Source organism: Sciurus carolinensis, chromosome 11 (assembly GCF_902686445.1).
Source record: "Sciurus carolinensis chromosome 11, mSciCar1.2, whole genome shotgun sequence".
NCBI lineage: Eukaryota > Metazoa > Chordata > Mammalia > Rodentia > Sciuridae > Sciurus > Sciurus carolinensis.
In genome coordinates, this window is record NC_062223.1 from 116851954 (window position 1) to 116863545 (window position 11592).

The 11592-nt window shown below is 52.5% G+C and overlaps 1 protein-coding gene across 8 annotated transcripts in view; it reads left to right on the forward strand.

The window, feature by feature from the left end:
• Cep164 (centrosomal protein 164) overlaps positions 1–10452 on the forward strand; it is a 64864-nt gene extending 54412 nt beyond the window's left edge. For 5 of the 8 annotated variants that reach the window (XM_047518828.1, XM_047518824.1, XM_047518823.1 and 2 more), the window contains 17 exons: positions 147–224; positions 451–582; positions 893–1015; positions 2132–2275; positions 2703–2786; positions 2912–2980; positions 3251–3426; positions 3749–3875; positions 4005–4034; positions 4169–4233; positions 4666–4873; positions 5982–6089; positions 6679–6817; positions 7328–7675; positions 8618–8684; positions 9563–9685; positions 9856–10452. In XM_047518828.1, the coding sequence (XP_047374784.1) occupies positions 147–224; positions 451–582; positions 893–1015; positions 2132–2275; positions 2703–2786; positions 2912–2980; positions 3251–3426; positions 3749–3875; positions 4005–4034; positions 4169–4233; positions 4666–4873; positions 5982–6089; positions 6679–6817; positions 7328–7675; positions 8618–8684; positions 9563–9685; positions 9856–9952 (2118 nt within the window). In that variant the 3' untranslated portion in view covers positions 9953–10452. The other 3 variants (XM_047518829.1, XM_047518826.1, XM_047518825.1) reach the window with 3 other exon arrangements.
• The last annotated feature ends 1140 nt before the right edge of the window (positions 10453–11592 follow it).

Genomic DNA, 11592 nt, shown 5'->3' on the forward strand with positions numbered 1-11592 from the left:
TTTAGGGACAAGTTAATTCAGAGGAACATTATTCTTCTTGGCTCCTCGTCTTGTGGGAATGGAGGGTCTTCCTGGCTGTACCTGCCCCGTGGTCTAGGCCTGGGTCCTTGCCCTGCTTCCCTCACAGGCCCTTTGCTGCTTCCTAGGCGGTGGCAGAGCTGGAGAAGGAGCATAGTGCTGAACTGGAGCGGCTTTGTTCCTCACTGGAGGCCAAGCATCGGGAGGTGAGGTGTGGCTGGCCTGGACTGGCCTGAGAGGGCAGAGCCTGGGACCCCCTTCATGCTGGGCAACAGAAAAGCTCAACCCCATCTCTGGCGACTGGGGAGTGAGACTCCCTCCCAGTCCAGGCCCTTCGGATGGATGCCGGGTCCCTGGAAGTGAGACCCTACATGGTAGCTCTAACTGCCTCCCTGAGGGTCACACTCCACTGTATGTGCGGCAACTCCTCAGGTGGTCTCCAACCTCCAGAAGAAGATAGAGGAAACTCATCAGAAAGAGGAGGCCCAGCTGCGGGAGAGCCTTGGGTGGGTGGAGCAGAGAGCTCACCAGAAGGCTCACCAGGTGGTCGAGTATGAGCAAGAGGTACTACTGCTCAGTGTCACCACTCCCTGTGGTCCACCAGGTCCTCTGGTTCCTAGTGTCCTTCATTTTGCTGTGGATGGCACTTGTAGTTCTGTTTCCATGTCTGTATTTCCTTAAGGCCAGGTACTCCTCCATCCCCAGGACCCTGTACATCTGTGGGGAGGTGGTGTTGGGGTATGGCTGTCTGTATGCTTTGGTGCCTTGTGTGTGATATATGTGTGTGTGTGGGCAGGGGACACTGGGAGGCACATGAGCCTGGGTGCTGTCCTCCCTCAGTCTGTATGCTGCCTTGTTGTCACGTCTCCTGTAGCTCAGCAGCCTCCTGCGAGACAAGCGCCAGGAGGTGGAAAGAGACCATGAGAGGAAGATGGACAAGATGAAGGAGGAGCACCGGCAAGCGATGGCTGAGGCCAGAGAGCGGTATGAAGCTGAGGTAGCTCAACCACATCCCCTGTCGCGCATGTGTGTGCACACATACTCCCTCTCACACACGTGTAGCTAGCGTCCTTCCTAGCTGACTGCAGGGCAGGGGAAGGGACAAACCATGGTTGGGGAATGTAGAAGGCCTTCCTCCCTGGCACCTTCCAGCCCTGAAGTAATTTTTTGTTTTCTTACTGAAGTATTAGAAACCTCCTCTAATGAGAGGTACTTTCTATCAGGCTGTGCTTTTGATTAAATGGTCATAGTAGCTAACAGGTCTTGAGCTGGTACTACATGCCAGGCCCTGCTCTAAGCTCTTTATGTATCTTAACCCACTCAGTCCTCACAGCAACCTTGGGAGGTGTGTCCTGTCATTATCTCCATTTTAAAGAAAAGCCCGCTGAGACATGGAGAGTTCAAGTCACTTTCCCAAGATTAAACTCAGCTAATAAGTAGAGGAGCAAGGATTTCAGTGTAGCTGTCTGACTTCAGATCCTTCGGTTTTAGTCACTCCAACAGCAGGCACCAGGGGTAATGAAATTCCAGGACATCAAGAAGTAGACTGGGAAAAGTCAAACAGTAGTAGATATTATCTGCCCACCTTCCTCTTTGATGTTCAGGTGGGAACATTCACTTACTGAAGGGGACCTGGGTTGGCTTGACTTGCTCACCTTAGGGGTGAATTATGGGTGGGTGCGGGGTGGTGACTTTAACCCACACCTGGGTCCCTGTTCCAGTGTTGGAAACTCATATCCCAGATCTTCTGCAGAAATAGCAACATAGTGATGAAATTTAGCTGCATCCCTTCCCAATCGGTTCTGACATTGCTGAAGACTAGTGATAGTTGATCAGTGGCCTCTCTCTCTCCCCTTGAGGAAGAGCTAGACACCATGCACCAGTGGGTGAGGCAGGCTACCACAGGTGGCTCCTTCCTGGCGCCTGGCAGCATCTGCTTCAGCTTCAGGGCAAAGCAGGCATCCTGATGCTGGCACTCAGCTATCCTTGCTGCTCCCCTGTAAGAGCTGGCCCTTTGGAACTCTGACCCAGGACTACAGGGGTGAGGGAGCCTGATTTTGGGGGTGTGAGGAGCCACCGCAGGTTCTTACTGGTGGCCCCATCCTCTTTATAGGAGAGGAAGCAGCGGGCTGACCTCCTGGGGCACCTGACTGGAGAGCTGGAGCGCCTGCGCAGGACCCACGAGCGAGAGTTAGAGACACTGAGGCAGGAGCAGGACCAGCAGCTTGAGGACCTGCGGCGCCGGCACCGAGAGCAGGTGAGGCCTAGGGGGTGAGCCTCACCTAGGACACCTCTGTGCAGGGCAGGAAAGTTCTGGGGCTGACACCGTGGCTGCAGGTCAGAATCCTGCAGCTTCAGGAGAGGAGGTCTCACTGGCTATGTAAGCTTAGGGGCATCTTTGCTCCTTTGTTTTCTGGGATCAGGTTTATGCCCAGGATTAGAAGGGGAGGTCAGTCCCTTTAAGGCTTTAGGGTTGCACCTGGATATTCCCTACTCTGGGAATCCGCAAGGTGTAGTACATGCTCAGGAAACTGTAGGGGACATTGGGAGGAGGTAAGCCTGAGCCCAGCTTGGAGGTTGAGTTGTGGTAAGGAGGGTTCTGAAACCCCGTCCTTCTGCCCCTCAGCTAATACCTTACTCTCTTTCTACACTTACATCTTTCTCTTTACTACATTTCTGAACAGGAAAGGAAACTCCAAGATTTGGAGATGGAACTTGAAACCAGAACAAAAGATATCAAGGCCAGATTGGCTCAGCTGAATGTCCAGGTGAGGGAGTTGGGTGGAGAAGAGATGTGAGGTGCACTTGACCATAGAGTCCACTCCTCCAGGAGAGGGCAGAGCCCTGCCCCTCTGGCCTGGGGTCAGCAGTCATCCCATCTCTTCCCCTTCAGGAGGATACTGTGCAGAAGGAGAAGCAGCAGCTACTTGATGTGCAGAGGCAGGTGGCTCTGGAGAGAGAGGTTTGTGGGCCTCTCTTGTTTCCCTAGGCTTTTGTTTACCTACTCTGTCCAGGGCCTTGGGGTTCCAAACTATGTTGGCCAATATTCCACAAAAAGTGCTACTCTGTGAACTGTGGTGGGAGGCCCAGGAGCCTGCAGACCCCCTGACCCCAGACACTGTGACTTCAGTGGTGCTGGCTTCCATTTCCTGTCTCATTCTCTTCTGCTTTCCCAGCCCTGACTTATCCTTACTGTGTCTCTGGATGCTTCTGTCTTTCCTTACATGCCTAGGAAGCCACAGTCAACCATCAGCACCTGGAGGAGGTGAAGAAGGAGCACACCCACTTAGTGGAGTCCAAGCGGCAGCTCCAAAGGGTTCTTGAAGAACTGCAGGCCCGCAAGATAGAGTTGCAGTCCCAAGTGGATCTGCTGCAGATGCAGAGTCTGAAGCTGCAGAAGCGTGTCAGGTGGTGTGGGCTCCCTGCACCTAGCCACCCTCGTCTCCCTCCCACTTCCCTCTGACCTCTGCTGCTCTTGGGCCCCATCTCATTATGGTCCAATTAACAGGGAGAAGCGAGGCAGAAGGGTGTGGACCTGCTGCATTTCTTAGGTAGCAGTGTGTTGAGGCTGCAAAAAGCAGGGGATCCCTACTTCCACTGTTCATGCCTCAGCTCCGCCCCAGGGACCTGGGTGGGAGTGAGAATCAGGATGTGGTCCTGACAGTGTGGCCTCCTCCATCCTGTGACCTTGCCTCACACCCTTACCTCCCACTTTCCTTCCCTACCACAGCAACCTGGAGGCTGAAACTCAGAGGAAGCAGGATGTCCTGAAAGAGCTGGCAGCGGAGGAAAGTAATGCTTCCCCACATTTTGAACCAGAACTCCACATTGAGGACCTGAGGAAATCCCTTGGGACAGTGAGCTGGGGCTGGGGCCTGTGGGGGAAAATGGGGGGGTGGGTTTCAGTGCATCAGTAGGTGGGGGGCATTAAGAGGGGAGCTTGGCTCTATTGCATATAGGACCTGATCTCCTTTTCTTATTCTCAGCTTCCCAACCATCTTCACCAAATGACCCCTGTAAGTGAAGAGTACTGGCACCTGGCAGAGCCATTTCCTTGTCTAGGCCACTGGGAGGGGCTTTGGGGTGTCTCGATCATGCAGGGTGTCTACTTTTGCCACACTCAGTGGGTCTTTTTCTGCCATGTCTATAGAAACAAACCCAAGAAGTGTCCTCTTCTCTGTCCCAGGGCAAGGAGACTAACTTATCCTTGGACAGGTGAGTTCCTAGAGCCTGTTTTATTTCAGGTTGAGGGTACCCAGAGGGATGAGTGAGGACTGTATCCCAGAACTGAGGTGACCACTAGTAGGACTTGTGTTATGGGAGAGGTCCAGGGATGGAAGATCTTCTCTACCAAGCCAAGAAATTGGCCCTGTGATCTTCAGTAGGCATCTGCTGACGTTGGTTGAGGATCAGACTGTCTGACATTTGGCCCAGGCACCATCCTTTCAGAATCAGGGTGGGGAGACTGTTAGACCCATGTGCTGCTTGCGATAGGTGTTTAATTGGTGTCCCTGCGTGCTGGCCAGCAGTTCCTGTTTGTTCAGGATGGGCATTTGCTGGGGGAGTGGCTATGTGCCCTGAGCAGGGTTCTTAAAGTCTTCCCTTTTCTTTCTTTCTTCTTCCTCTGCACTGCTGGTCCTCCCATAGCATCCGCCACTACCTCTCCGCTGAGGGGATAGCCCTCCGCAATGCCAAGGAGTTCCTGATGCGGCAGACACGCTCCATGCGGAGGCGGCAGACGGCCCTAAAAGTTGCCCAACAGCACTGGTGCCACAAGCTGGCCAGAGCCCAGGAGGTGGCCGATGACCCTCCAGGCACTGAGGCCCTGCAAGATATGCGCAAGAACCTGGAGGAGGTCAGAATCCTGGAGGAGAACCTACCAGTTCTACATGGCGCAGGCCTGTGGCAGCCAGTGGAACCCTTGCCTTTGGACTCTCCTCCGTTGATCATTCTGGGACTGCATGAGAAAGGCCACAGGGGTCCTGGCATCACTTACATTTTCACATATATATCGTGTGCAAATAACACCTCAAATAGTAAATCGTTTGATCCTTGCTTGATCCTCTTGTTAACTGTGTGTAGTGGACAAGATAGTACAGGTTGAATATTCTTCATTAGAAAATATTTTTAACCGGTAAAGTCAAGCAAATGTTTTAAAATCGGAAAAACTCTAAAATCTGAAATACTTCTAGTCTCAAGCATTCAGATAAGGGATACAGCTATCTTGTTCCCATTTTCTAGATGAAAAGCATGACTGGGGTTTAAAATTTTTCAAATCCAGTGCTCAGCATTTCCATTCTGTCATACTAAAGACTTCTTTTAGAAATGAAAATATTTTGGGACACACTAACCATAGAATGAGTTACTTCTCTGGTTTGCTTCTCTGATGGTCTGATTTGCAATGAAAAGGCAGAGACTTCATCACTAGCAGTTGGTCTTTGTACCGGTTGAACATACCTGCAGCATGAGCTCTGCCCTCTTGGATCACACTGGGGTCCCTAGAATTCTGATGGTGCTAGAACTGGTTACAGGCCTTAGTTTCTATGGCCCCTTTGCCTGGTTTGGCACAGTAGATGGTCTGGTACAAACAGGGGCAGGCTTCCCAGGGTTCTCTGCATGCTGCCCTCAGGCCCTGTTACTGCCCTGCTTAATCCCTCTCAACAATGTCAACAGTGCTGATGCTGATGATGATGATGGTGATGGTGACGACAAAGGTAATGGAGACCAATGGTAATAGCAGTAACCACTTAAGAATGTACTCGGTGTGGGCATGATGTTAAGCATGTAACATCCTCTAGCTCGTTTAATTCTCACAATCCACTGAAAAGTAGTATTTCTTGTTTTCAAATGAATAGCCACACTGAGCTAAAAATTTGTTCTAGACCACTCTGCTAGCAGACGGTAGAGCTAGAACTCCAGCTTGTGCATCACCGTCATTTCTCTCTCCTTTCTCCCCTCTGCAGGAGACCAGATACCTGAATGAGATGAAGTCAGCCATGCGGAAGGGCCACGGCCTGCTGAAGAAGAAAGAGGAGAAGCTGAATCAGCTGGAGTCCTCTCTTCGGGAAGAGGTGTCATCCTGTGGTCACACAACCTTCCTTTTCTGTTCCCGGGATAGTGCTGGGCTCTTTGGTCCTGGGTTAAGGGAACTGGGCCTATAGTGCCCAGGGTGGGTTGCTGGCTTCAGGCTTGTGGTTGGTGAAAACGGCAGTGGGCCAAACACTTCTGTGGGGTGGGCTGTCTGCTGAGCAGTCCTGAGTAACCCTGGAGCCTCTTGGGAAGGTGCAGGGAAAGGGGACTAGCTCCTGCCCTTCCCCGGCTGTGGTGTGACCAGAGTGTGAGAGTGGACATGTGTCACAGGTGTCCCTCCCCTTCCCTCTGCTTGTGTGTCTCCCTACATGCCTAAGGCAGAGGTGTGGCAGCAGGGAAGCTTAGGGGGAGACACTGCAGGGACAGTGTGGCGAGGGCAGTACCTGTTACCTGTATTTTAGGCAGCTGGGTTCTCTTAGCCTCCCTCCTACCCACTCAAGGTGGCCTGTGTGGTGTGCCTCTCCCAGGGGCCTGCTGGAGCTTTGGGTCCCAGAAGAGCAGATTCCCCAGGGCCTCAGTCCCTCCTCATCACACAGGATGGGCAGTACTAATAACGGTTCCTTACATCAGGCTTCAGATGAAGACACTCTGAGGGGAACCCCCACCAAGAAGGCAGTGACCTTTGACCTCAGTGACACGGAAGACACGAGCAGTGAAAGCTCCGATTCCTTTCCCCTGCCTCACAGTGAACCATGGCGGCAGCAGGGAGGTGAGCAGGGGAGAGGCACGGCACACAGGCCACCTTGAGTGTGTAGGAGGGAGGGGTGAATCCCAGAGTATGTGGAGGCGGGGATGTGGGGGACACAGTGCACTCCCCTTACCTCAGCCCTGTGGGGGTGTGCATGAGCCCCTGTCTGCTGTCTGAACTAGGTACTTGGTAAGAGCTGGGTTGAGCCTTCTGAATGCTGCAGATTGTCCCTCTTGGCCTCTTCTCTCCAAGGCCTCCTGAGAGGCTGTCTCTTCTTTTGTTCTGGCCTGCAGAAGGGCACAGGGCCTGATCCCTTCCTTCTCTCTAGGGGCTTGTACACCTGCCCAGGGCCTGCTCTGTCTGGAACATGGAAGCCCCAGTTGTCCTCTGTCCCCTTTGTAGGGCTGAGGGGCTGTTGTCTGCAGGGGCAGGGATAGGCAGCCATTAGGGTGCCATTGTGCCAGTTGGGTCTGGGATGTTCCATGACTCTGAATCTGAGTCCTTCCCCACCATCTACCTCTTTCCTTTCAGTCACCTCCACCTCGAATCCCACCTTCCCCAACAAGATCAGTTACTTGAGCAGCTCGCTGCAGCGGATCAGCAGTGAGCTCAACAGTGTCCTCGGCATTCTTGGCAGCCTCAGCACCCAGCCACCCCCTCCGCTCTCTACTTCCTGGTCAGCTCAGTTCTTGCCGCGGTCTTCCAAGAGCACCCCTATTCCCTCCTATGCCTCTCTGACCAGGGTTCCAGCCTCATCTCCTATTGCACCTGTGTCCACCCATTGGGCCTGGGACCCAGGCCTGGGCCCCCGGCTCCCCTCCTCAGTGACTCAGACAGTAGACGACTTCCTTTTGGAGAAGTGGCGCAAGTATTTTCCCTGTAAGCCTCCCTGTGCCGCCCTGGGTTTTGGCTATGCCTTCCCGCTTTCCTCCTCCTCCTCCTCCTCCTCCTCCTCCTCCTCCTCCTCCTCTATTTTCTCGTACCCTCTTCGTCTTACTGTTCCTTTCTTCCTCTTGCTTACCCTTTGTCTCTGCCCCCAGTTTTGGTCCATGGCTCTGTTGCTGGGTCCATGCTGAAGACCTTGCCAGTGACCCTGCAGCCAGAGACTGTGGGTTAGGGTGGTCAGGATGGTCAGGATGTGGGTCAGGAACCTGGGCTGATTGGGGCCTTTATTATGGTTGTAGAGCTCAGCAGACCCTAAAAAGTCATCATTGTCATCATCATAATGGCTCCCATCTTGTGCAATACATTATAGGCCAGGCAATTTATGTCTGTCTGTCTATCTTTCTTATTCCCCTTTAATCCTTATAGTAATTCTTGGTGGTAGTAATTATCCCCATTTTATAGACGAGTAAGCTGAGACTCAGGTTAAGTAATATGCTCCAGTATACCCAGTGAGTGAGTAATAATTCAGGTTTTTACCCCATATCTCTATGACTGTAGGATTTTGCCTTTAATCCCTTAGCTGTGGCGTCCCCTTACCTATAGCCTCCCCTGGTCTCATAGCCCTGCTAGGGAGTGTGAGAAGCCATAAAAACAATCTTTTGAAGGAAAATATGGGGGGGGGGGGTCTCTTCTTTCTGCCTTAACCCAAATTGAAATGTAGATTAAATTTTAGAAATAAATAGAACAATTCCTGTCTGTCACCTGTCTCATCTCTAGCCTCTGACACTCCCCCTGCTTTTGTGTGTTTGTTCTGGGGTGCTGCCTTATCTATTTCTGGGGAGGCCAGAGGTGCTGGTGAGCAACGAGTCATCCTGCATCCTGGGTCTGGCTCTGCTGGACCAGCGCCCTCTGAACTCTTCCTTTCCACTCCCTTAGCTGGCATCCCCCTGCTCAGCAACAACCCTAACCCCCTGGAGAACCGCCTGGGCTATGTGTCTGCCAGGTAAGCTTCCTAGTGGGCTCTGTGGGACAGTCAAGCTGTTGGCTTTGCTCCCTGGGCAGATGGGACCTCTGAGGGCAGCAAACCTGGTCCTGATGCCCTAGGAGGTCAGACAGGTCCCCAGTCCACAGAGCTGCCCACACCTTGCCTGGGACTGAGATTGCCCTCCACAGCTAGGGAAAGTCAGATGCTATTATGAGGTCTCAGTCAGGGTGGGCCTGGGCTTCATGAGGAAGCTGCCCTGTGGCACCTGGGGGGAGAATCAGCCTGTGGTGGGACCCTGCTCACTGCCCCATAGTCTGGCCCCTCCAGTCCTGGAATCTGGCCTTTGTCTTTGCCATTGAGCTCTTTGTCTACTTTCTATGGCTCCCTTCTTTCCTGAATCCTGCTGAGTAACATCTGGAGTGAGAAAGACACCCCATTGGGGAGACAGACGGGCAATTATTTAAACCTGTTATTAATTTCCCATTCATCTTATTCCTTGCCAAATGTGCTTTCCCCTCCCCAAGACCCCAACTATAAGTCCCTCACCATTTTTTGGGCCAGTTTGGGAGCAGAGGCTGAGCAAGTATTGAGTTGAGGGGAGCTCCTTGCTGAACGCATTTGCTGGAAATAGACGGATGTGGAAGCCTAGGAGTGGCAGTAGCAAGCACCAGGAATGGGCAGAGGGTGACCATCATCTTCCCTTTTGGGAACTCATGTTTGTCTTTCCAGAGGGGCAAAGTTGCTAAAGAGATCTCTGAAAAGTCTGTTCTTGGTACTGGTGAGAGGAAGATTGAGGAGGCCCTGGTTGGCCTCTGGTTGGCTCTGTCGTATGTCCCTTTGCTGCAACACCCTTGTTTACTCTTCCTCTTCTCCCCCCTCCTCCTTCCTCTTCCCAGTGAGCAGCTGCGCCTCCTGCAGCACACCCATTCCCAGGTCCCCAAGGCAGACAGCACCAACTTTCAGAGCATGATCGAGGCTAACCGCAAGTGGCTAGAGCGTTTCAAGAATGACTCCAAATCGTATCCTTTCAACAGGACCCCAAACCGCAGTGCCTTCCTGTTGTAGCAGTCAAGCCGATCAGGCTCTGCTGGGACTCTGGGGGCCAGAGGAGGTTCCAATTCAGTCTCTGACTCTTGGCTCCATTTGGACATGCTCAGCTGCCCACAGTTTTCCTTCACTTCATGGCCAGACATCTATTCTCCGTGCCCAAGCCAACGACCACTTCCAGCACGCTGATGCAGCTGGGCCTGGATGAGAACAACAGACTGCAGGTGTACCACTACTGAGTGCCCGCTCGGCTTGGGCAGCAGCCTCCTCCCCCAGACCAGGTGCCCAAGGAACCACCTGCACTCCTGCCTCTGAGGAAGCATTCTCCTGTCTGCTCTGCTGCACCCACTCAGGACCTGAAAGAACCACAGGGCTGGGTGTGGGTGGAAAGGATGGTACGACTGAAATAGTAAGCCACTCTCTGTGACCGTGGACTGTTTTGACCTGAAGTGTGTGAACTTTCTTGAGCTCCTGCGTCAACAGGTGGGCGTGGCTGCTGATGGACATGCTCAGGGATGGAAAGCAGTTCCTTCAGAACCAAGGGAATCCCTCTGGAGCCATGTCAGTCCCTTGGACCTTCAGGGACCTGCTTGGCGGTTCCCAGCACACCTGTACCCTGGGACCTGGCTCTTGTGGGCTTGCGCCTATCTCTCTAGTACCTCAGCCTTGTAGAGATCAAATTCGTTCTTTGTTCTTTTTTTCTTTCTTTTCTTTTTTTTAAAATATCTCCTTTCTTGGACATTCTGTCTCTTCTATTGACCATCTCAGGTTTTGGTTCAGTTGCTCAGGCCCTGTTGGAGGCTGGACGCCTGGGAGTTTTGCCTCTTTTTTCTTCTCGGCCAGCACTGTGGTTTCTCAGGGCTGTCCTCAGAAGCACCCTCCAATTCCCTGGGGCTCCTCCCCAGAACCCTCCAGCTAGCATCTCAGGTCCCAAACACACTATTTCTCCAGGAAGCTAAAAAAATCAAAAACCAAAAAATCAAGCCACCACAGGAAAAGACTGGGATGGCCTCTGGTCCTCATCTCGTTTTCTCTCTCTAGAACACCTTCGGTGCTTTCATGGACTCAGTTTCCGCCTATCTTTTCTACCTTGCCCCCGCCCCCCGCCCCGATCCCACTGCTGCCTCTTCCCAGAGCTTGGGGTGAAAGCCTGGGCCAGTGCCCAGCATTGTCAGGGAGGGCTCTTGTACCAGGTGGAGCTGCTGTTCTCAGACATCTGTCTCTTTGTTTCAACAAAGTGTCCCCATTTTTCATGTCTTGAAAGCTGTGGGGTTGCCCTTGCCTCCCCAGCCCTCAGAAACCGACACCACCCCATCACTCATTTCTTTGCCATGAATAAGACCGAGATCCAGTTGGCTTTTTCACCTCCTCAGATATGTTTTAGGCATCAACCTACCCACAGAAAATGTCCTATTTGTTATTTGGCTCATTCTGTGTGCTGTGGGAATAGCTCATGTGATACGACCAGCTCTGGTGACAATTCTGTGTTTTATGCATCAATTAAATCTCTGCAGGTCCATTTTCTACAAGTCAGGCGTGTGAATGTGTTTCCTATTTAGAGGACTTTGCCTCCTTTCTCCTAAGAAGCATCTGATTTAATCAGCACAACGATGTAGATATTGATGTAGATACTGTTTGCTCAGTTTTTATGAGGGGAAATCAGGATTCAAAGACTTCTAGGTACCTGGGGTAGAGCCCCAGAGTCCATCCCTGTTCCCCAGAGCACTCTCCACCCAGAGACCAGTGCTCCAGAAGTACTGATGTTCTCCACCTCTCCCATTGCCCCCTCCTCGCTCTACCAGCTGGAGACCCAGAATGCCATTTTGCCGAGGCTAGTGGGCTTTCCCCCTCATGCAGGTGAATGAGATAAACCCCCACA